This window comes from Mastomys coucha, unplaced genomic scaffold (assembly GCF_008632895.1).
Source record: "Mastomys coucha isolate ucsf_1 unplaced genomic scaffold, UCSF_Mcou_1 pScaffold4, whole genome shotgun sequence".
Lineage (NCBI taxonomy): Eukaryota > Metazoa > Chordata > Mammalia > Rodentia > Muridae > Mastomys > Mastomys coucha.
Window position 1 is genome coordinate 13,964,238 of NW_022196910.1, and position 24,802 is coordinate 13,989,039.

Consider the following 24,802-nt stretch of genomic DNA (forward strand, 5'->3'; position numbering starts at 1 on the left):
TCGAACTCAGAAATCCACCTGCCTCTGCCTCCCAAGTGCTGGGACTAAAGGCGTGTGCCACCACTGCTCTGCTCAAATAATTCTTGAACAGAGAAAAAAGTGGGAAAGAAAGTGAAGAACACATAGCATGTTCCCTAAGACAGACCCATCATCACTCACTGCTGTCTCCAGAGTAATTACTGATGAGAGCCATGGCTACTCAATTTCAAAGCATCCTTTTTGACGTCAAATGTTCACTTTCACTGACGAAACAGTGAAGTATGTGAGTAAGGACTTAAATGTGAGTTAGAATGCTCTTCAAGTCACAGTGGGAAAGATGTAGGGGTTCAATAGTTGCTGAAGACACAAAGGAGTGAGCAGCTTCCTGAATTAGCAGGAAAAAGAATATCCCATCCTACTGCACACAGATGTTCATGACAACCTACTGCACACAGATGTTTGTGACAACCTACTGCACACACATCTGTGAGAGCCTACTGACAGTCTAAGGGTACCAGCCAGCCACAACTGCCCCCCACTCCTTGAATGTTGACAGTATTCAGAAAGAGTTACATTTCAGAAAAGCAGACACTTCCCACAGTACAACACACAGAAGTCTCCTAATCACAGCCTTAATACAAACAGGGCCTGCGCCTGTCCCCTAAAACCAGCCAGAGCAGTGGTTCTCAATATCCCAACACTCTGATCCTTTAACACAGTTCCTCATGTTGTGGTGACCCCCAACCATAAAATTATTCCTACTTCATCACTGTAATTTTGCTACTGCTAGGAACCATAATGTAAGAACCTGTGTTTCCTGATGGTTGTAGGGGACCCTTGTGAAAAGATTGTCAGCCCCCCAAAGGGTTCATGAGAACCATTGAACTACAAAGATGAAGTACTGGTAACTTATGGGTAACTCCCAAGAAAAACCACAGCTCAGCTCTCACAATATGGTCAGACAGGCGGTTAGAGTCACCTGTGCTCTAGCTCCTTAGACACGTTAGCTAGCACCTCACAGGAAATACAGAGCTGCTGCCGTTAGTCTCAATGTACAGAACAAACGAAGGCTTGGACAGGCTAAGTAATTCTCCCTAAGTCATTCGGCAACAAACAAATTCGGCAGTATTTGACAAGTGAGTCTGATTCCAAAACTGTATCTTGCCAGCAATAAGAGATCCACTCACACAAATCTAATTTACCAAGAGAAAAACAGTTGGCCTAACATTTCTAAACTTTGCCAAAATCAAGCCACTTTCAGCCTCTCTAGAAAAAACTGCCGGTCTGAGACGCTAAGTGACGGACTTGACCTTGTAGCATGTGTACCAGTGCAGAGGGAACCTAGAGCCTTCTGCTTGTTAGGCATGCACTTTCCCGCTGAGCTATGCCCAGGGTCACCACTCTTCTAAGGTAATGGTAAGGTAGTCTTAGACATAACATGGTGCATTTTAGATCTTTACGGCAAAGATGAAAAAGAGCGGGGGGAAGCCAGCCCAAGAACAATTATTTCCAAGGAAACTGGATTATATAGCACCTGTGATGACAGTGTGTTCAAGGAAAATGTTTTCCTGCAGAAGGCAGAGGGGGGAAGGGGAGGGTCTAGTGTGTCTAGTGTGTGGGTGTGTGCATTCTGAGTTCTAGTGATGGAAATAGTCCCGTGCAGCAGACCAGGGGCATGGCTATAGAAAGATGCAGTAAATGGAACAAGGGAAGGGGTCTCGGGGCGTAGACACAGCAATGGTACTGAGGCAGCATTCAGCCCACACTCACACATCAGCATAACACTCCCGACGGTCCCTAATGCTCAAAGGTCTGTCTGCTTCTACCGCTATCCCACCGTTTTGCCTTTCACCATGATTACAAAACCATCTGCCGCACAGAAAACCCACTTACTTTAGTTGGGACGAACTGCCTTATAAACTTGATACCATGTTCTTCCATGTGTTCACCGATTTTGTTGGCCATGTCTTGGTCAAATCCTCTAAGGAGAATGGACCGCACCATTACAGTGACGTCTAGGCCAATGCCAGCAAGAAATCCTGCACATTCCAAGGCAACATAGGATGCGCCAACCACTAGGGTCTTCCCCGGGCAGTAAGGCAAGGAGAAAAGATCATCACTGGAAAAGTTCAGGGGGGAAGAAAAGAAAAAGAAAGGAATGTTCACGTGTGAATAAAGACGCAAGCATCTTCCACCTGCCTAAGAATGAGAACTTTAAATATTATAAACAAGGTCTTAGATACTAGTCTTTGTTGGCAATATCCAGCTGCTGTTTAAATATGGTAGTGGCTAAATACAGCTGATGGGGTAACTCCTAGCACCAATCAGACCCCACAGTCATTTTGTACTGTGTGGACCAGGACCCATGTGCAAACCCAAACCCCACTGCCCTACCTACACTCAGTTGCCCTCCTGGGTGGAAAGTGTTTTCCTTCTTCCCTGGAACATCCAGTAGGAAGAGTGGGGGTGGGGAGACTTTGGAAATCTAATCCTTGTAACAGAAAAAGTTAGAAAAGTTTAACTCAACAAAAACTGTATAGTTGAGTTTAGAAGTAAGAGACCACAAAAATGCCCGGGTGTAGCGGCATGTGCCTAAAAATCCCTGCCCTCAGAGAAAGAGGCACGAGGGTCTTAGTTTGATGCCAGCCTGGTTTACATAGAAAGACTCTGTCTCAAAAACAAAACAAACAAACAAACAAAAAAAATCCAAGAAAAACAAAACATAATAAAAAATTCTATGTCAGGCTAGCTGGATAAGGGGATTCATGATTACAGACCCAGCACTTGGGAAGGAGAAGCAGAGGATCGTGGATTCAAGGTTGTCCTCAGCTGTGTACTGAGTGTGGGGCTTGCCGGGGCTGTACAGCGTCCTCTAGCCTATTACCACCAAAATAATAAGTTGTTGGGCATAGTGGCAGATGCTTACAGACTCGGCTTCTCAAGATGCTGAGGCAGGAAGATCGCTTGAGCCCAGGGGTTCAAGTTCATCTAGGCAACACAGGGAAACCCTATTTCTAAGAAACTAAAAAACAGGAAGGAGAGATGGCTCAGCAGTTAAGAGCACTGACTGCTCTTCCAGAGGTCATGAGTCCAAATTCCAGCAACCACATGGTGGCTCACAACCATCTGTAATGAGATCTGACGCCCTCTTCTGGTGCGTCTGAAGACAGCTACAGTGTATGTATACATAAATAAGTGAATAATTTATAGAAAAAAACAGGAAGAGACCTTGGTAGGGCCTGAATGTCTGTGCGCCCAAATATTAAAATTCCTCACAGTACTCTACCAAGTGTGATGGTGCTAACAGGTTGTTAGTACATGATTAGGGCAAAAAAAAAAAAAAAATCTGGCTCTCACAAACAAGACCATAGTCTATAAAAACCCCACAGAGATGCCACCATCTTTTCCACTAAAGGAAGATGCCACCCACCTATGAGCTGGGGATTCAGTCATGGCCAGTGTGTCAAGCTTACATCTGAATCTCCAGAACTGTGGGCCCCCAGTTAGTCACTGTGTTACAACAACCCAAAGGCACTAAGCAAGACCACACATCCCAGGTCGTAGGGACAGAAGCCCCAGGCACCAGGGAGTCAAACTCCTAGAATAAGGAATCCAGAAACTCCCAGGAAAAAAGCATCCAAAATAGCAGAGACTGTCAATACATCTTAATGACATCGTCATTTAAAGCTCCTCAAAAACACTGTTGGAAGCATTATTCCTTGATGAAAAGAGACAGCTTTTTTCTTGACATGGTTTAGAAGGCTCTTCTACAGGGTACTGTCATGCAGTGGGGCCAAGGCCTCATAAGTCTCGATGCATAGCCACTCGAGTTAACCCTTTGTTTCCACTTCCCTAGCGTTAAGAAGGAACATGGTCCTTGCTCTGCACAAAATAAACTTGCCTACAGGAGACCACACTCACGTTACAAAATATCCACCTGGTTTACAAATACACATCAAGTGCAAAGAGAAATGTCAATCTATCCACATTATGTTGCCAGGGGAAGGTGCTCACTCTGCGGGGCAGCAGGACCAAGGCTTGTAGTTCGTAACCTTCTCTGCAGGGCAGCAGGACCAAGGCTTGTAGCTTGTAACCTTTAAGATGGTGTCAGTCCCTGACTCTCTTTCTTTCAATCCCTAAGGACAATCGTGGCAAAGAATTCTTTCCTAAGTTCAAGCAATGAACCAGGTGGGTTTAAAAAACCAAGCAGAAGGCCAGCCATGCGGCCTATTTCTCCCACCTGCTGATGCAGTACTCTTTGTCTCCAGGGATGCCCAGATAGCGTGGCCTTTCACCGGTGGCAATGAGGAACCGCTCTGCTGAGTAGATTTTTTCTTTACCTTTGTTATTTGTTGCCTGCAAAGGAAACAATGCCAATCCCAATGCAGGACTATCCCTTAGACCCTATGGTTAGTAGAGGGCACTTATAATGTCTCCCTCAGTTCCTAGAACAGTAAGAGAAACTAAAGGCTGAGCAGTGAAGGAATGCCTTGAGGAATAATGCTACACAGTGAGAAAGCAAGCCTCACATCCAGGTAATCTGTCCCAGGACTGTGACACTCCCCAGCCCCACAGAAGGCCCCACAATTGTATCAGCAAAGTGACCAAACTGGACAATCCAGGTCACAGTGGCCTTAATTTTTGCGCCTTATTTGATTTCTTAAAACACATTTGAAATGATTTTCTCCGCTAACACCAATGAAAGCTATTTTGAAAAGGCAGGGGAGGGGCATAGAATACAGCTTTATAATTACCACAATCCTGTGAGGACCAATGAATCTCCCATAAGCATTCTCATAGACAACCTTTTTCTCCCGGAGAGACACTCGGTAGCCCCAGTTCAGCGAGCCGATATGATTCTGCACAGATTCTGTCATTTTCTCCCAGTCATGCTTAACTGCGAGAGAAGAGAGAACGTTTAGTCCTTCAAACTGCCTGAGGAGTTCTTCAGTAACTCTCACCAGGAGCTGGGCAGTTTCAACCCAGAAGAACAAGTTCTCTTGGAGCACAAGCATCACTTTCTCACGTCCAGGATTCAAAACCACAACAAAATTCTTCCCTCCTTTTTCAAGAAGTGAACTGGTAGTTTACTTTGGTTATAAACACTGATCTTTGGGGAACAGGGTACCATTAAGGCTTACGACTGCATCTTAACAAAGTCAGACTGCTCTAGCTAGGTGTGGGTTACTCCACTGTAACCAGGCATGCTCAGTGTGGGCGGACTGTGGTACCACGGGCCTGGCATCATTTTGGTCAATGAACTTTTATTGAAATATAGCCAAATTCATTTGCATGTCATCTGAAGCTGTTTTTGCAATATGAAAACAGAGCTGTGTGATTCCACGGAAACTGTTTGTTAGGCCCCCAGCGTTTCAAACACTTGCTTTATATGCAAGTTTGCTGGCTCCTTATTCAGAGGACTTGAATCTCACTGTTCCCAAACCCTTACTAGGTAAGAAAAATTTCTGTTCCATAAATTAATCCTTAGGGTCAAGACAGTACAGACAACATTTCTTTTTTTCACAGACAAATGTCTACAACAGCACTTCAGAGGGCAGCTGAGCTACTCAGTGCACTCCAGGCCAGTGTAGACTATAAACACTTGTCTTAGAAAGAGACTAATTATGTGTCTAATTCCAGCACTCAGGAAGCAGAGGCAGGTGCATCTGTGTTTGAGGCCAACCTGGTCTACAGAGGGAATTCCAGGACAGCCAGGGCTACACAGAGAAACCTTGTTTTAAAAACAAAACAACACCCCACCCCACCCCAAAAAAACAAAACATCCACCACCTCCAACATCCACCTTTAGACACTGTTATAGACATTGTTATAATGTCTTGAAGAAAACAGGGCACAGATGAAATACACTCAGGAAACAGGGAGAAGACAAGTCAGCTATGGCCAAAGAGGAAACAACGCAAACAGGTTTCTCTCATGAAAATGAAGTCTCCAACAAACTGATCAAGGAGCCAGCCACTGAGCACTGGATGGAACCAGGCCCATGATGCTTAGGTCTGCGTCCTGGATCAGCAGGACTGCACAATAGCCGGTCTATGGCTTTGTAGAGAACAAACTACAGACACTTGAATCCCACAGCATGAAATGTTAGAACCAGAGCCCTCTTTAAGAGATCAGCTCACTTTAGGCGGGGTGTGGTGCCAAGGTGCTGGGAGCAGGGCTGCTGTAGGGAGCCTGGAAGAGCCGCCTTGGCTGGCCTCTGTTCACCAGAAGAGCAGAACTCACTGTCCACCAAGAATGGAAAAGGACAGTACACACACTGCCCCACAGGCCAATCATCTATAAATAATTACCAGTATTTTACCAATATCTATTCCTATGTGGGTTGAGTTTGGTTTTAACTGCTTTATTTTAAATTAAAGCACTGTGTTTTAAATAAATCAGTAGATAGCAGACTTATCACAATGCTAGCAAGTGACAAAAGACAAGCCTGAAATCCAGGTAAGTCATTTGAGTCACAATGATGTAGAACTGCAGCTATCACTTAAATGTCCAGAGCCAATGATTCGAACTTGTGTGTGTTGCATTCACTATGGCTCAGTATTGCCCACAGCCCTGAATGCTGGTAGTCCCAACACCCCGTGAGCTTAGAGGGTTCAAGAAGTGTTTCTGAAACCTGACAATTCATAGCCTTGAGGCTAACCCAGGCTCGGGCTCGGCAGACCTCATCCAGATCCAGGTATTTAGATGGCACTCTGCCAAGACCACAGCTTTTGAGCCCCTCCTTTTCCCCCACACCTGTGTCTTCCACTTTCCAGCCATAGTTTTTCGAGTCTTTCAGAGCTTGTCCTAACAAAGCTGCCTGGTGCATCAGCTTTTTAGGTATGCAGCCCACGTTCACACATGTTCCTCCGAGACCTGCAACAAGAGAGAAGTCAGTTCACAGCCCACTACAGGGCCTTCAGAGAAGCCAAAGTATAGTAAGATGTAATGAAACGACGATCATCATCATCATCATCATCATCATCATCATCATCATCACTATTATTAGTCTAATGTAGCAAGTGCCATAGTAGTGTTTCTAAGGTCACAGAGCCTAATATATAGAGCAAAGTAGTCACTCTGAAACAGACACATTTCTGCAATCTCTATAACTTCCAGATTCAAAACAGCCAATAGTAATGCAAAAATTGAAATTCTACAATGTGCATAACCCTATACCTGCTACTGGATCTACACACAGACATGATGAAGAGGCTTGCTATTCTAAGCGTGGTTAGATGCAGGTCTGAAAATATGTATAGAATTTGATGTTAGTTTTCCCTGACTCTCCAAAGAACTCCTGTGTAAAAACCCCTCTCCCAAAAGAGTAATCCCTAAGAACATCAAGATCACTGCTTTCTATCAGAACAAAATTCAGGCAGGGAGGGAGGTGGCTCTGGAGTTCACAGTTCTAGGGCTGTCCTCTGAAAATACCAGTGTCACTATGAAGTCCAAACTCCACAGATCAGGGACTGAGTCCAGCACCAGGAACAGAGAGAGTGACACTTAATCACTTGAGGATACAGGAGTTCATAGACTGCGCTGCTGTCTTATCTTGCTGGACTGCTACCGCCTAGCACTTATGTGAGCAGCAAATGCTCTTCATAAAATGTACTAATCATTCTCTTGCCTCAAACTCCTCACAGGCCCTCATTATCTACCTTCATTAGTCCAAAGTCCCCACAGTGGCCTGTAAAGTGCAGTACAGTTTGACCTGCCTTTCTTTCCACTTCTACTTCTTGCCACGCCCAGCTCTGATGACCCAGCTCTGCCCTCAGGACTCATACCCGCCTCTGAGCCTGTGAGTCTACTCTGTGAGAACACTAGCAAATACTGCAGACAAGTTCTGCTTCAGCTTTTAGCACATCTGCCCCATTTCCTCCTACAGTGCCTCTAATGGGCATCTCTTCAGAAGCTGTGCCTTAGAACTCTGTATAGCTAAGGCTCTCCTCTTTCCGCACCACTCACCACCAAGAGCCAAGTTCTAACTTCTGTCTCTCACTCAAGTGCACATTCCACAGGGGCAGGAACTTCTACCAGAGTTCACTGCCTCAGCCTCATGCTCCTGGTTCACAAGTCACTGATACACATCCAGTGAATGAGCAGGCAACATGCAATTCAGCAAGACTCAGATGGCTACTCTGTCTCACTTAACTATCTGAATGCAGGAGAACTCATAGAAAGCTTCAACTCTACTGGATAACTGGCTGACCTTTGAGCCAGCATGCCGTCACGTCAAGGTTTCTGCTGAACCTAAATCTACAGCACTTACCTGGATCCCTCTAATTCAGTTCAAGTGGAAGAGCTGGGCTTTGCCATTTTTTTGCTTTTAAGTTGGCTTTTAGAAGTCATCAGCATCACCAACAGGGGAAACCACAGTGCAGGATCTCAGAAACTTACCCCATCTAGTTCCCAGAGGAGTTGGCGTGACAAAATCCAAGACCAGCACTTTCTTGTCAAATCTGGCTGCCTCCTGGGAAACAAAAGTATTCAAATGAGCCGATAATAGAGTGGAAACAAGGGTTAGCACCCACACTGGTTGTATTAGGCTCTAAAGCCTGAGGTTCGGCCAAGTCTGGGAATGTAACACACCATATTGATTGTTTCAGCTCTATGTCAAAAGCCAAGACACTGACAGCATCAATGATTATACAGATTAGTTGCAAAATCAACAGCTGGCAGGCCCCAGCTAACTCCTGCCATGATTCCCCTCAAACGTCGACAGACACGGCACAAATCTGAAAACAGGGTTTTCCATTTCCAAGCAAGAGGTAATAAATAAACACCTGGTAAGCCCATCTGACTGACAGCCCAAGGCGCCCGTCTAACCCCAGATCCTGTGAATCGACATCGTTAAAGGAACTTCTGAGTTTACCTAGTTCTACCTAAGCTAGAGTACAGGAAGGGGCTTGTTTTCTTTTTCTGGAATTGTCTTTCTTGTAGAGACTATTTCTTTCTCACAGAGGAAGCATGGTATACTGGATACTGGACCTGCAAAGGTTACTAAGGAGCAAGGACTAAGGTTGTGTGTCTTTCAAGCATGCCACTGACAGAGCGACTCACCTCGTGCTACTGTGGAGTCACCTGGGAGGCTTCACAAGTCTACCTTCACTAGCTGATGGAGGCCACACCTTAGTGGAGTATAACCACATTCTCCTTTTTAAAGATGGTGCTGGTGAGGCTGGCAAGCCTGAAGGCCGTACACACAAAGTATGCCCTAAATCACTGGGCCCTGAAGTTTTACATGAAGAGGAAACATTTCAATCTGGAAAAATGACTTACAAAATTGTGTCTGTGTACGCCCTGCCAAAGTTAACAGAATAAACACACAAGCCTGGATGGACAAATCCAGAGGATGCAGAGAGCTGCCCAGGGAAGGGGTACTGTACCCTAACCATCACTGGACGCTATAGCAGATGGTCTTGCCTTAGCTGCCGCCAGTCCTCCCGAGCCTCCTCCAATGATGATCAGGTCGAAGTCATAGGACCCAGGGGGATCTTTGGAGCCATTCATTTTTGGCAGCTTTTGAAGTTGGCCTTTTTTGTTCCGCTGCAGGAAAACAACGAAAATGAAAAGAATTTAACTGAAAAGCAGCAATGCCCTAAACACTTTGGCAAATTTTTCTTTAAAGGAAACCAAAGGCTATGTTCAAAGGGGAAATGTAGACTCTCACTTCAGCTATGTATGGAAACATCCAGGCTTCCTGAGGGGAGCCAATAGTTCTTTGCATCTAGGCCAGTATCAAAGAGAACTGCATCCCAGTGCCCTTGGCCATTTCTGCTCCCTACTCTCAAGCATTAGCACATTCTACACAGACAACCCATCCACACTGACTTACAACTAACCTAAGTTTGATGACGCTCTCTCTCCCAGAATTTAGGATTTAACAAGCACAAGTTAATTATACACAATAGTTTTCGCTGTGGTATTTTCATAATGACTGCCCAGGGATTGTTTTTTCCTTACCTGATCTTTTTTTTTTTAAATCTATCTGTCCATAGGGGAGGACACCTGCCATACCATGGTTGTACAAATCAGAGGGAGATTTCGGAGTCAGTTTACCGCCTTGGCAACAGACACCTCTGTCTGCTGGACCACCTCACCAGCCCCCCTTCCTAGACACTTTACACTAGGTTTTAAAATTGGGTTTACCTCACTTTGGGGAAAACAAAACACAGAAACACAGAACTTCTACTGAAATTCTCCCAGTTGCACAACATGAGGCTATTAGATGGAACTGTTCAGCATGGTTTTAACAGCGTCAAAAAAACAATTTAACAATCACCTTTACCTTGTCAAAGACAGATCAGTGGGCTAAGTTGTAAGCTAAGGAGCAGTCTGGGCAACAACAAACACAATAATGTTAAGACAGCAATTTTACAGTTGGCCGAGTAGTTAAGACTTTATTTATTACACTGTGTCCTTGAAAGATAAAATCTAAAATCGCAGAAAAATCACCAACCAGTACTGATTTCTGGGTAAACTTAGAATTCTATACCTCTACAAGGTATTTTATAAGTCTGGAGGTTTTTTGAGACAGGGTCTTTTATTGGGGGGTTCGAGACAGGGTTTCACTGTGTAGCCAGCCCTGCCTGTCCTCGAACTCAGAAATCCACCTGCCTCTGCCTCCCAAGTGCTGGGATTAAAAGCGTGTACCACCACCTGAGACAAGGTCTTATTATGAAGCTCTGGCTGTCCTGGAACCCAGTATGTAGACTTGCCTCTGCCTCCCAAGCCCAGGAACTAAAGGTGTGAGGCACCAAGCCCAGCTTCAAACCTACATGTGTATTCTACCACCAAGCCCTTGCAAGAGATTTTAAATAGGCAGGACACATGGGACTCTATTAAGCTCATTGTTTTACCCTAGAGTCTAAAATAATGTTTAGTTTTTTTTTTCAGTATTTATATCTTCAGGACTTTAAAAAACAGGTATTAAGAAAAAAATTAAATATTTTTAAAACATCTTTTTCATTCTAGTGTATACTAGTATATATAGTTTTTTATATAACTGGCTATATTCTACATTGGGTTAGAGTACTGTTTTAGCAATACACTCATTATTACCTTATAATAAAGCCCTGGGCGAATGAGGGTAATGATAGAAAAGTCAGCAAGTATAGTAAAAACATTCTTAAATCCAGTTTTACCTTTAATATCTAAAAAGCCATGAACTTACCAGCTCAGATTGGGTATTTTTTCCCTGCCTACTATCAGGTGTGGAGGGTGGAGGGCAGAGACAGGGGTCAGTAGGACAGGGCGTCAGGGATGAGGAGGGGAGCGTCTTGGAGGGATGTGAAGCAGGAAGCACAGCCCCACGAGGGCCCCTCAGCAGCACACGGGGTGCACACAGTGGCCGGGGGACTGGAGGGACAAAACCTGGAAACCAGCAACAGTTGGGGCAAGTGGGTGCCACCCAGACAGTCTGCACAGAGGCTCTACCTCGAGAAGCTGGGAAGCACAGCCAGCATCCATCAACTGGCATGATGACCAGGGCTTCTCCTGCAATGCAGGGCACTGTGGGGGGAAACAAGCTGGTAATAACAACCACTCAGATCACAGTACTAGATAAATGTAGTCAGATAACCAGTGTGACTCCTCACTAGGGAGTGACCAAGAGCACAGAAATCTATTGGTTTTAAAGGGTAAACAAAAAAAACTTAAACAGATGTTCTTAAAATAATAATAATAATAATAATAATAATAATAATAATAATAACCACCATTGTGGGGCTGAGGCAGCAGACTCTGGTTCCCAGATACCAGCATTCACATGCATGCATGTACATCTCCTTTAGATAAGGGGGATGGCTAAGTGGTTAACAAAAAACAAACAAACAAACAAAACAAAACAAACCACTAGCTACTATTCTAGAGGATCTGGATTCAATGCCCAAGCACACACACAGCAGCTCATAATTGCCTAAAACTTAACAGTCACTGGGCACACAAGTGGTAAAGACACACATGCAGACAAACACCCATACACATAAAATAAAAATAACTGGTAGCACTTGTGTGTGCTTTTCTTCAAACAGTGGACAGAAGTATAGAATACAGGCACAAAATTAATCCTCGTCTGCAACCCAGAACCACTGCTGAGCATGAGCTGTGACACGGACAGCCCAGGGATGCACAAAGAGATGTTGCTGGTACTGAGACCAGCATTTTAAAGCAGAGGTAATGAGAAAACTAAGACAGAACACCAGCATTCCCATTTCCGTTCACTGAATATCCCGTGATTGAAACACGATACCAACCACGACCCCGGTCTTGCTGCACACAGATGCTTGCATCAAAGCACAGTGACGCATCCCAGACAGATCCATAGTATTCAGAATGTTAGAGGAATGAATGTGATCTCGACTCCATTTTTTTTTTCTCTTGTTGTTTCGAGACAGGATTTCTCTGTGTAGCCCTGGCTATCCTAGAACTCAGAGATCTGCCTGCCTCTGCCTCCCAAGTGCTGGGATTAAAGGCGTGAACCACCACTGCCCGGCTCCCTGAACTCATTCTTAAGAGACAGATCAATGTCAGTAAGTAGAGGCAGATCTATCCTAAAGTAAACTGTTTGAAGAAATCCGATGCAAAAGATCTCTGACGGAGAACTCTGGAGAACTTTGAAGTTGTCACAAATATGTCTGTCCTTAATTCACTCAGATAAAAGAATCAGAGGGCTATAGGCTGGTAGTAACACAACTGGACTAAACATTTGTTCTTTGAGGAAAAAGCTATTTTAGAAATCTTGAACTTTAGTGATCTCAATGGACAACGAAGGAATTACATTTGAAAGCCCAGAAGTAAAAATTTGCTAACTTAAAAGATTAACTATTATAATCTGAAATTCGTTTTAAGTGCATGTTATTAGGGCAGATGGGGACACAGGAGAAAAATGTAAACCTCTTATCCCTGAAGCCAGCCTACTGCAACACCTAAGCAGACACATCTCCAACACCCCCACATCCTAGAGGATCATACACTCCCTCTTCCAAAGGTTTCTAGTGTTTTCACCAAGTTCTGCATTGAACATGGATTATTACAGATGAGGCTTAGAGTCAAATTGTACCAACCAGTTTTTAACAAAAACAAAGAACTGTGCCTAAAGACCCTGAATCTATAAGGTGTAATTGGCAAAGACGTGGGCATCTGAAGCATTCGGCTGAGCCTAGAACTGAACGCGATACTTTCATACTTAAAAACTCAATTAATCCCTGGGACTGATAAGGCAGAGTAGAAAACCAGCTCCCAGAAGTTGTTCTCTGACTTCCAAATAATCACGCACATCAAACAAATTAACTAATTGATGAAAATGTAATGGGAGTCAGTAAGGGTGCTTGCTGCACAAACCTTAGTACAAGCCCAACTCTCACAGGAAAAGGACCAACTTTCAAAAGCCGTGCTTTCATGGAGACACACATGGAGGCACTCAGGAGGCAGAGGCAGATGGAGCTCTTGAAGCCAACCTGCTCTACATGGTGAATCAGTGTCTCTCTCTGTCTCTCTCAAAAAGAGGGAGGGGTTGTCCTTCCACACATACACAAGCAGGTGCATACACATGTACATACATTCATACATCACACTCAAACACACCTTTTTACATTTAATCTCTTGCTCTTCCTGATACAGATATCAGACCTAGTAACTATACTTAATACACTTTTCTAATTCAATCCCATGATGTTTTGTTAGGTGTTGAGTAATCTGTGTGTATGTGTGCTGCATGTGTGCCTGGTTTCAGATACAGTAGAAGTGTGGTTACTGAGCTACAACATGAGTACTGGGAACTAAAATCAGATCCTCAGAGAGAGGAGTAAGACTCTGGAAGCACCTGTTCTCCAGCGTCTTTACTGTAAACTTAGGAGGGTGGAAGAGAAGCCGCCAACAGGTTAGGTGAACTCAAGAACATGATCCTGAGGGCTGGTCAATTTGAGTTAAGAGCAGCTCAGATAAAACAAAGTAAGTAATAACTCGGGGTTATTGATAGGAAAGTATATTCTAATAGCATAGAGGGTAGGTATCTATCTGCCCAGCTCTTGTGCTGTTTAAGGCTTACTGTAAATAAAAGGTTGTGTGTGTCTTTTATCTGGGCACTGAATGATCAAGGCAAGGGTAGGAGCTCCAGATTAAAACCTTCTACAGCAGGCAAACCAACATCTGAGGTTTCCAGGTGAGAGCTGATATGGATCATAAAAGGGTCTTTTTATTCAATAAAGTTCTAACTTTAAAATAAAGCCCATAAGATCACCTGCTTCTGTTACCGAATCTTCTCATTTTAAGGTGTTGACAAGCAGATTTGCAGTTTGGCTATTTTCTACAACTCAATTCATCTCCTATCGCCCAATTCGATTTCCAAAGGACATCTCTTAGATAACCAGGGCACAGCTGAGATGCCAGGACCAGGAGCAGCAAGCCAAAGGATGCTCCTCCATCCTGAAGGGTGGCCAGTGCGGGAAAGGGCTAACATTTCTTCCTGTGAGGAAAGGGGAAAAAGACAGCTACTACAGAAAGTAGTTTGTATTGGAAAGGGTTTTTGGTCTTCTCCTGAATTCTCTATGCATTGCTAGTGTAATGAACTTTCTGCACACAAAGATCCTGGTATCATTTAGACTTTGGATTTCCTCCCCTGAACCACTACATACTTAGTGAGAAAACTTACCATTAAGCGGAACAAAAATACCACTAACCACATTGAGTGGCAGCACTTTTCCACCAACAAAGACATTCAGGGCATGTCCACTGTCTCTTCTGCAATTATTTTCATAAACCAAATATTCTACATTGACCATCAGATAAACTGCATGCACAGAGACACCTCACTCATGTTGGGGATAGAAGCTAATGCATGCTAAGAAAGCACTTAACTACGGAACCACATCCCCAGTTTTTCCTGTTAACTTACACTCTTAAAACTGCAAGGTACCAGCCGGGCGGTGGTGGCGCACACCTTTAATCCCAGCACTTGGGAGGCAGAGGCAGGCGGATCTCTGAGTTCGAGGCCAGCCTGGTCTACAGAGTGAGTTCCAGAACAGCCAAGGCTACACAGAGAAACCCTGTCTCGAAAAACCAAAAAACAAAAAAAAAAACCCTGCAAGGTACCAAGAGAAAGAAAAAAAAATTCAAACATCTACAAGAGCACTGCTTGCTCTGATGCATCTTCCAGAAGCAAAAGGCTACACCCTCAGCCCGACTACTCACATCAGCACCTTGGGTTCAACTTAGGTCCACAGGAAACTGGGCACCTGGGGCACAATGGTGATGGGAGAATTCTCACTAGAGGCCAGATGCAGAGCAAAACCCTTGGGCTTTTTGCTTTTTAAAAAAAAAATCAGAGTTGTTATACGCTGAAACATCAGACTCTGAGGGACACTCTGCTAGTAGAAATCACGATGACACTGAGTGGTCACACTTTAGCCACAGATAAGGCTTGCAACTGGGAGTGATAAAAAAATTGTCTATCCGTGAACACTGGTGGGGTCATGGACATTCCTGCCAGCTTCACAGTCAAATGTAAATGTCCTATAAATCTGCACATCCTCTCATGTCCTGACTTGTCTCAACTGCACAGATTTGACCTTGTCTTACTTGCCCTCTCACCCAGGGTGGGGGAGGCAAAGGCAGGTGCAGGCAGAGCACTGTGAGTTCCAGCACAGCCAGAACTCCGTGGGGAGACCCTATCTCAAAACCAACCCAGGATGCCTTCCCTATTGTCTAAGTTGGACCTACCTTTCAAGTCTTAGTTGCTTCAGTCTTATAGTACACACACACTTTTATTAAATTCTTTACAAAGTTCAAAATACAGAGATACCCTTTTCGAAAAGCACATCACCTAGGATTTTTAGTCTTAACGCTACTGACTTTTCTTGTCTTTTTCTCACTCTTGCCCCAACTTGGTGAAAAGCCGCCTTCCCCTTAAGTTTGCCGTGTCAGAAAAAGCAATTCAGTATCACAGTGAGTCCTTAGTCTTAGAAGGCTAATACCTTCTAAGAAACTCAGGAGCTGACTGAGAGTGTCATATGATTTCAAAATAAAACCAAAACAAAACTTTCCCATAAGTATGATAGTGAACGTTTAAGAGCACAACCTTATTAAGTTATCAAGTAAAATACATTGCACAGTAGACAATTTCATTTGTTCTTGAAAATACTTTACTAGAATTTGTGCTTCTGTTTAGATTCCATTTTTCGATGTTAGTTCAAGATGGAGTCATACACTATGAATAAAACTCTTTAGTATGAGTTTTTGATCATAGCCTCTGAAATTTCAAAAGTGGAGACAATATTTTTCCAGTCCTGTAAACTCAAAGCTATAACTCCTTGTTTCCTGCCGTAAGAGCAGGAATCACCCTCCTCATCCACCTGGTTAACATTAGTTGGCTCCAAAATCGGCAGTCTGTCTTGGTCAAGCCTTATTCTTGCAAAACCATCCCTAATAATAAAAGAAACATAAAATATATTCTCCACAGTGCGAGAGAATGAGTTTGGATCGATCACAAACTCAAAATACGACACTGGAGTATCGGGGTACTTTTGAAAGTAGGTTTGCAGCAATCCCAAGATTCTCTCAACTTCTTTTTCTGTCGTCTCCTGATTAGCATGCATATCCAGCTTCTTCAACTTTGTAGGCATATCCCCATTTCCTTCCATTTTGCAAGCTCTTTTGTGATGTTCAAGCCGGGGCTTTTGTCTAGAACATTCTGCCTTAAATGATCCAAAAATGAAGTGGAACGTTTTGGCTTGCAGCATCCAGGCCATTGCTTCCCTGTGCAATGTGCCCCAGAAGGAAAGAGCTATGCTATCGTCGCAGTTGCTCAATTCCTCACACTCCTCTTCCACCCAATTGAGGCCCACAAACATCAGCAGCAAGTCGCAGAAGACAGTATGATTAAAAAAGCTCATATCGGAGTTTAACTGCTTTGCCTTTTCTTTACCCAGATCAGAAGCCAAAACCAGGAACTGCGCATCGAGGGCTGCCTCTCTGGTTCTGCTCACTCCATCAAACAGCACATTGGCTTCCTCCAGGGCCTCAGTGAGTGAGTCGCTGGCCGTGTTCACAATGTCCTCGCGGTTCTGCTGCACAGTGTAGATGAGCTGCCGGTACTGCCTGCGGATTCTGCGGCACTTCTCTCGGTCCACTGCCAGCTCCAGGAGGTCTGGGTGCATGCAGGGGGTCTCGGGAGTCAGGTCATCGGAGCTACTCTCTGGGCTCTCCTCTTCCTCTTTCTCATCTTCCTCTTCCTCTTCTTCCTTCTTCACCTCCTCTTCCTCCTTCTCCTCCTTCCCCTGCTTCACCAGGTGCTGCCATGCCAGGCTCCTGACCAGCTCCTCTCTTTTCTCTTTGCCTCCAGTAAAAGAATATTTTTCTTCAGACATGGTGGTGGTGCACAGATAACAGCTCTCCTAGGGCTACTACCAACGGTAGCAACACGACTCAACTGAAAGCAGTTGGAACAGAGCCTCCTGCCCACGCGCAAGTGACCCCGCCCCTTCCCCGCGCGCGCGGGGGGGGGGGGGGGGGGGGGGGGTGGAAGGGGGCTCCCCCCCCCCCAGCTCACTGAGACCACACCTCCAGCCCAGGCTCCTGCAGAAGCCTAGAGGGATCAGCCTAGAGGGAAGTACATGCTAATTCACCCACACCAGGAGGGAGGGATATGAGGGAGGGATGCTTTCCCTTGTTACACAAAAGCGATCTTAGAAGCGGCTCCACTCCAGGGTGGAAAAACAGTGGGCAGGCAGGATTCTTCATCTGGAAGCCTGTCAAAGGCTAAATTATACACTACCGAGGGGGTTAACCTGAATCCTAGAAGATGAGCAAACTATGAAGAAGATTTTTAGTACCATTTGTGTTATATGCTTTGGGAAACACACACCGGTGTGTTCACCGGTGACCCATGGAGCTGTTAAGTGGCTGGAGTTATCAGTATCCAGCAATTTAACAATGTGATGAGTGTTTTGTTTCTAAGTTCAACAGGTGCACACCTGAGGGGCACACTCAGTCAGTGACAGAGTTCAGCACCCCATGGGGTAGCTCACAACCAACTGCCTGTAACTCCACTTCCAACACTTTCTTCTAGCCTCCACTGGCAACCATGTGCACATGCACATACTTTTAAAAATAAACCTTCAAAAAAGACAAACCATTCAAAGTGAGGAAAGAACCAACTCCACAAACTTGTCCTCTGAACTCCACACATAGACCATGGTATTCACACCTACATACACGCACACACTGCCCCCTGAACTCCACACATAGACCATGGTATTCACACCTACACACACACACACTGCCCTCTGAACTCTACACATAGACCATGGTATTCACACCTACACACACGCACACACTGCCCTCTGAACTCCACACAAGAACCATGGTATGCACACCTACACACACGCACACTGCCCTCTGAACTCTACACATAGACCATGGTATTCACACCTACACACACGCATACACTGCCCTCTGAACTCCACACAAGAACCATGGTATTCACACCTACACACATGCACACTGCCCACTGAACTCCACACAGACCATTGTACTCATGTCTACATGTAGGGCAGTGTGGGGCAGTGGTCTGCTCAGGCAACTTAAGCTCAGTCAAGTAATTGGTTTTGAGCTCTGGAGCCTTTGTGAGGAGTTTTCTGCTTGGGGGGGGCGGGGGGCGGGCAGAAGGAGCTTGGCCATAACTCCTGATTTGGTTCCTGTTTCAGTCACAACCCCTCACAGCTGCCCCCGCAGGAGATGTGTGCTCTATCAGGCAGTCAATGCCCCCAAGCTCCCAGCATTCTAGCTGGACCCTATCCCCAGTCATCTGACCACAGACAGACATGCCACGCCCCGTACAATGTAAGGGGCAGTTTGCCCCCTCCTCGCTCTCTTGCTGTCTCTTGTTCTTTGTCCCTCCTCTTGCCCTCTTTCCTCTTTTGCCTTCTTCCTCCTCTCCCTTGTTCTTTGTTCTTCTCTTGCTTTCTTCCTCTCCTTTGTCTTTCTTTTCTCCTCTCCTTCCTCTCCTTTCTCTCTACTTGACCAGCCTATTTTCTCCTTCCTACAATAAAATATCTCATTTACAAACATTGCCTCCTTTTTAACTGATGCGCCGTGCAGCACCAGGGAGAGAGAAAGACACAGGCCTCAGCAGCAGGCCCCACTCTTGGTACATCTACATCTACATTATCTTTTAAAATTCAAATACAGACCATGGTACTCATGCCTAAACATACATTTATCACAATACTAATTTTTAATCTTTAATGGACTGAAGTGGCTGGAGACATGGTTCAGAGGTTAAGAACACTTACAACTCTGCCAGAAGACTGAGGCTCACAACTTCCTTTAACTCTACTTCAAGGAATCCAACCTCACCTGGCTTTTGCAGGCACCTGCATACACTTGGGATACATTCACACAAACACAGATACAGACATACACATAGTTTAAAACTTAAAAATGGATTGGAAGGGCCGGGCAGTGGTGGTGCACACCTTTAGTCCCAGCACTTGGGAGGCAGAGGCAGGCGGATTTCTGAGTTTGAGGCCAGCCTGGTCTACAGAGTGAGTTCCAGGACAGCTAGGGCTACACAGAGAAACCCTGTCTCAAAAAAACCAAAAAGGAAAAAAAAAAATGGACTGGAAGAAAAGCCAGTGTCCCAGTCTTTATCTACCTTACTCAGTATTAACTTAAGACAGGCGACTAAACTTGCAGGCCACCACTGTCCCTCATTTGTAAGATGGAAATTATAACATACAGAATAAAAATTATATAATGAGTGGTTTTAACTATTGAGTATGTACTTACTACATTTCAAAGCACCTCAAAAATACTTTTACATACAAAGCAATGATTTTTCATGGTTTTAGGAAAAGAAAAATACTTTTAGGCTGAGGATGTCAGGCCTTTGTACTCAACATGCACATATCCACATTCAAATGCACACATCTTTAAAAGAAAAAAATGCTTCCGCAATTTCCATCTCCTTTCTCTCTAGGCGTATTTGAGTTTCCTCATTTGCAAAATCAGTCTCCTACATATTCCACTTTACCTTAAAAACTATTATTGACTTTTTTTTATTATAGAAAAAACACTTGTTGGCATACATGGTGGTTTGTATGGCTATGGCCCCCATAGACTCATGTATTTGAATGCTTGGCGCATACGGAGTGGCACTATTAGGTTTGACTTTCTTGAAGGAAATGTGTCACTGTGGGGACGGGCTTCGAAGTTTTCTATGCTCAAGCTATGCCCAGTATGGCACAGTCTCCTGCTGCCTGCAGATCAAGATGTAGAACTCGGGGCTCCTCCCACACCACGTCTGCCTGGACAATGCCATTCTTCCCGCCATGATGATAATGGACTGAACCTCTGAAACTGCAAGCCAGTTCCAATTAAATGTTTTCCTTTCTAAGACTTTGTCGTGGTCAAGTTGTCCCTTCACAGCAAGGAAACCTTAACTAAGACAGCATACATTTTCTAGTAGTGTTGTGGATTAAACCCAGGGCCATGGCAAGCCAGGCAATCCCTCTATACCATTGAGCTTCCCCTAAGTCCTAACAAAAGTATTTTTAAGTGTATATATTATCATACAGATCTGTGTTAGAGATAACAGGGTAACGCCTAGCCTAGTGCTGACAGCACAGTTGCCTGATAAACTAACTAAAGTGACCTTTTTTCTTTTTGACTGACAAAGGCTCACCTGCATTGCACGCCAAGCTAAAGGCACTGTGACTATCAGATGTAAAATTCTAAGTTGTTTCCCAATATGCTACTCAGAACCAGTTCTGAACAGGTCAGAGTTTCATGTCTGAAAACCCACCTTCAATGAAACCAGAACCTTCAAAGTTACCTCCCTTAAGTGAATCTTTATGTTCCAGCCACTTAATGAATATCTACGGAATGAGGATATGAATGAAGTGCTCATTTATGGAATGCATGTGAAGAGCTAAAGGACAAATGAAAGATAAGGATAAGCATTTTCATCCTTCTGATGTAGTAGGCACAGTGGAATGAAGTCTCATCCAGTAAGCTTCAAATGAATGGCTATCTACTCCATGCCAGAAGTATGCTAGGAATACTGGGATTTGCATGGGATCCATCCTGACTCACAAGCACAAGAATCAGACCAGGAGCAGGCATGTGTCTCAGTAGTAACACAAAGTCAGAGGTACGAGCAGAGCAGACACAGTGAGCTCTGCAGGCAGTAGGTGTGGCACACCAGTCCTGCCTCTGCCTGGTAGCCAGCTGTGCACTCCAGGAACTATGGAGGTCCAATATTGGATGACACCATATCCTTCACCAAGCAGTTGTGAGAACTTAGAATCCAGCACATAAACAGCTGTTACTGTCAGTACTAGGCGTTTCCAGTTAGCTTCGGTTACTAACATACCCTTGCGAACACAGGCACATAAAGTAAGCCTACCTTTCCACCTACCTTTCCACCTTCATAAGCAAGCCAGAAAATTATCTTTGACAGGATTCCTCCTTTTCCAGAAAGAAGGATTTGTAGAGTTGCTGTGCGAGCACACAAGTAGTTTGGCCAAATGATGCATTTCTCTAAAGAGGTGCTCACCTGGGAAGGTGGGTCTGGAGAGGAACTGAAGGAACCCAGCAGAGAGGGGAAACCTAAGGAACTGTAGGTCCATCTATTCCCAGGAGCTTACACCAGCTTGGGAGTAGAGATGATGAAAAGAAAACCAGGCTGGCTCTGACCCAAGAACTGAAAAGTGAGCCCTTTATTCTGGAAGCAGACCAGGCAGCAAGAAGCAGCCATGAGGAAGGTGGCCCTGGGCAGGTTAGGGAGGGAGAGTGCAGGGTGGGAGGCGTGAGAAGCTTGACATGATGTAGGCAAGAAGACACGAGCATCCTTCTCTGATGGCTATCTGGAAGAGGCTGTGGCAAACCTTACAGGGTGGGCTTGAGATTACCTACCCGGGGACTGACCACAACTGGTCTCCATCTGCTTGGATGTGAGTCTCACAATGCTTCACTGCCTGCCAGTGACCTCTTCTGTCATTGCCTTAGAGGAACTGAGTCTCATGGAGCCAAATGTTAATCTTACCACCCAAGATTCGTCCACCATATGGTAGTATTCCAATGGGTACCTTTCTGCTCATGGTGCCCGCTCTTCTCAGTGCCACCAAGAGACGGATTTACACAGGTAATTCCAAAACTATGGAATCAGGGCCATGGAGGGGGCTCAGTGTGGAAAGGCACCAGCTGCCAACCCTACCAATCTGAGTTCAATCCCCAAGACCCACATTGTAGGAGAGAAAGAGAGTTGTCCCTTGGCCTTCACATACACACCATGGCACAAGCACACGCAAGCACATGCACACAGATAAATGCAATAAAACATTTTTTAAAACCTCTGGAATCCTATAAATTCTGATCCTTGTATCCTTGCCTTAAAGATAAAATAAAATGCCACCAGGCCTAGTGGCACCCACCCGTAATCCTAACACTCAAAAAGACAGAAGCAGGAGATGATCAGTAATTTCACAGCCAGCATAGGCTACATAGTAAGTTCAAAGCCAGACTGGTCCTCATAAGGAGACTGTCTCCAAATAAAGAAAAGAGAAAAGAAAGATAGAAAGAAAGAACAAGAAAAGGGGCTAGGACCATAGTGGTAGGACACCTGTGTGAGGCCCTGGGTTCCATTCCCAGCATTACAGACTAAATGCTGCCCTAGGGATATATCTCTGTGGTAGAGCACTTACCTAGAAATGTTTACAGCCCTGTTCAATCCTGACACTTGCACCAAAAAAGGGGAGGGGAAAAAAAAGGAGGGCTAGGAAACATTTATTCCAATGCCCCTGTTAAGAAGTCACCCATGCCTAATGAGTCCTTCTAAAGATCTCCCTCTCTCATCTATAATATACTCACTGTGGCTAGCAAGTGGCTCAAGATTCTCAAGCCAGTCACTCACCTTACCTGTCTCCTTCCTTTTTTTTTTTTTTTTAGCACTCATTAAAACCAGGAGAAAGTAGGAAACAGAACAGCTGGTTAGCTCTACATACTTTAGCTCTATGTATGTAGGGAATGGGAAGTGCAGGTTACAAACTTCACTCACAGCTCCGAGACTAACTGGTCATATGAAATTGAAAAGGTCAGAGGAACATGACAATAAACTTCATCCCAAAGCTTATAAAGGCATTTTTTTACTCCCACCCCACTGATATTAAAAATCATGAGTGTGGATAAGATTATGTAGAAACGAATGTAACTTCATAATTTCATAAACATTTAAACATGAGAGGAGTGAATCCACCCCCTCCCCCAAGAAGACCATTGCCAGGTCTATGTTATTTAACTTGCAAACTGAAGGTCTAAGTGGCGCAAGTACTTTAACTAAAGGTAAAACCTTTTATCTCCCTTAATTAGTTTCCATCCATTTGCTATTTGCCTTTGAAGTCTAGTTCCACTCCCTATATTCATTCTTCAAAAATGTTTCTTGTAGAAGACTAAATAAAAACACAAAGTAATTGTTAATGTCCTTCTTAGTGACACATACATCTAAGTGTTTTTACACCTAGCAAGCCTCAGGTTTACTAAGAAAGCAAATGTTCCAGTATATCTTACTTTTGAAAAATCACAGAGGGGCTGGCAAGATGGCTCACTGAAGAAAGGCGCTTCCTGCCAAGTGTGGAGACCGGGGTTTGATCCCCAGGAACCACACAGAGGAAGTTAAGAACATACTCCATAATGTCCTCTTACTTCAACACACGGCCTGGTGTCTCACACATTTTTGCAATTCTGCAGGCTGTCACCCCTCCACCCAAGTGGACGGATCAAGAAGATGTCCAGTATACTTGCCACGGAAGGGCAGATCTAGATTCCTTTATACCCACTCAACTCTGAGCTACATAAAGAAATGCATGACGGGAAACAAATTCAACCCAGGAGATTCCAGGTTGCTTCCCGGAGCCTGTGTTTCTTAGTACCCCATTCCTCGGAGAATTAAGAGGAAGGTGACGGGGCAGCCTGATGAGGAAGGGGTAAGCATTTCCTGATACCTTTTTTCTCAAGACTTCCCCATGCTATTCACCCCAACGTTGAAGACTGTAAAAGGGAAAATCCGAGCAAAGGGCACTTTGAATGGTCGGTCGTCTTAAAAGAAGAAATGGCTTGGCTCCTCCCGGTTCAGGGATCTGAGCACGTGGGTCGCCAGCCTGCAGTGGCCTGGCGCTGGGGATCGAGACGATCGCCGAGCGCGGCTCCTACCTTCAGGGCTGGACCATGGCCGCCCTCTGCTAGTCGCGCCTTCCGCCGGCTCGCCGCCTCCCGCGGCCTCTCCGCTCGTCTGCGCCGGTGCAAGGCCCCGCCGCCCTCTGTGGCACAAAGCAGAGCAGCAGTGAGCGAGCCTTCCTCCAGGCGGGGCTTCCGGGACACCACGCGCCCTCGGTCACTTCCAGTGGACTCCGACCCGCAAGCAGCCGGGCCAGCAAGACTCTAGGACCGACAGAACTCAGAAAAGTTCTGCAGGGCGGCTAAAGACACCAGCCTCACGGCCACCTAACGCTAACACCGCGTGGTCTGGCTTTGGATCGCTCGCTGCACCGGGAGAATGCAACACCCAGGGCTTCCTGGAATCTGAAACCGCGGGCCAAACGAAGGCCCACAAAGACGCTCTCCATCCACGCTCTGGATGACATCAGGGGAGGATGGTCCTATTTCACAAAGGCGTGAACTCAGAAAAGTCTGGGACAATTAAATAAATGGAGCCCACAGCCGCATATATATATATATGTATATATATATATATACATATACATATATATATACATATATACATATACATATATATATCATAAAATCAGCACTTAAAAACATAGTTATT

The 24,802-nt window shown here is 44.9% G+C and overlaps 2 protein-coding genes across 8 annotated transcripts in view; both read right to left on the bottom strand.

Moving 5' to 3' along the window:
* The window catches only part of Txnrd1 (thioredoxin reductase 1), an 82,767-nt gene that overhangs the window by 14,562 nt on the left and 43,403 nt on the right, over window positions 1–24,802 (bottom strand). For 4 of the 7 annotated variants that reach the window (XM_031348943.1, XM_031348945.1, XM_031348944.1 and 1 more), the window contains 6 exons: window positions 9,406–9,528; window positions 8,380–8,452; window positions 6,736–6,855; window positions 4,734–4,876; window positions 4,220–4,335; window positions 1,873–2,098 (listed from right to left, as the gene is read on the bottom strand). In XM_031348943.1, coding sequence (XP_031204803.1) covers window positions 1,873–2,098; window positions 4,220–4,335; window positions 4,734–4,876; window positions 6,736–6,855; window positions 8,380–8,452; window positions 9,406–9,528 — 801 coding nt within the window. Of the gene's footprint in view, window positions 1–1,872; window positions 2,099–4,219; window positions 4,336–4,733; window positions 4,877–6,735; window positions 6,856–8,379; window positions 8,453–9,405; window positions 9,529–11,155; window positions 11,494–24,186; window positions 24,294–24,802 lie in introns of all 7 variants that reach the window. The other 3 variants (XM_031348941.1, XM_031348942.1, XM_031348946.1) reach the window with 3 other exon arrangements.
* Eid3 (EP300 interacting inhibitor of differentiation 3) lies at window positions 16,104–17,458 on the bottom strand. Its single transcript, XM_031348948.1, has one exon. It carries the CDS (start codon window positions 17,343–17,345, stop codon window positions 16,203–16,205), a length of 1,143 nt encoding a protein of 380 aa, XP_031204808.1. The 5' UTR covers window positions 17,346–17,458; the 3' UTR covers window positions 16,104–16,202.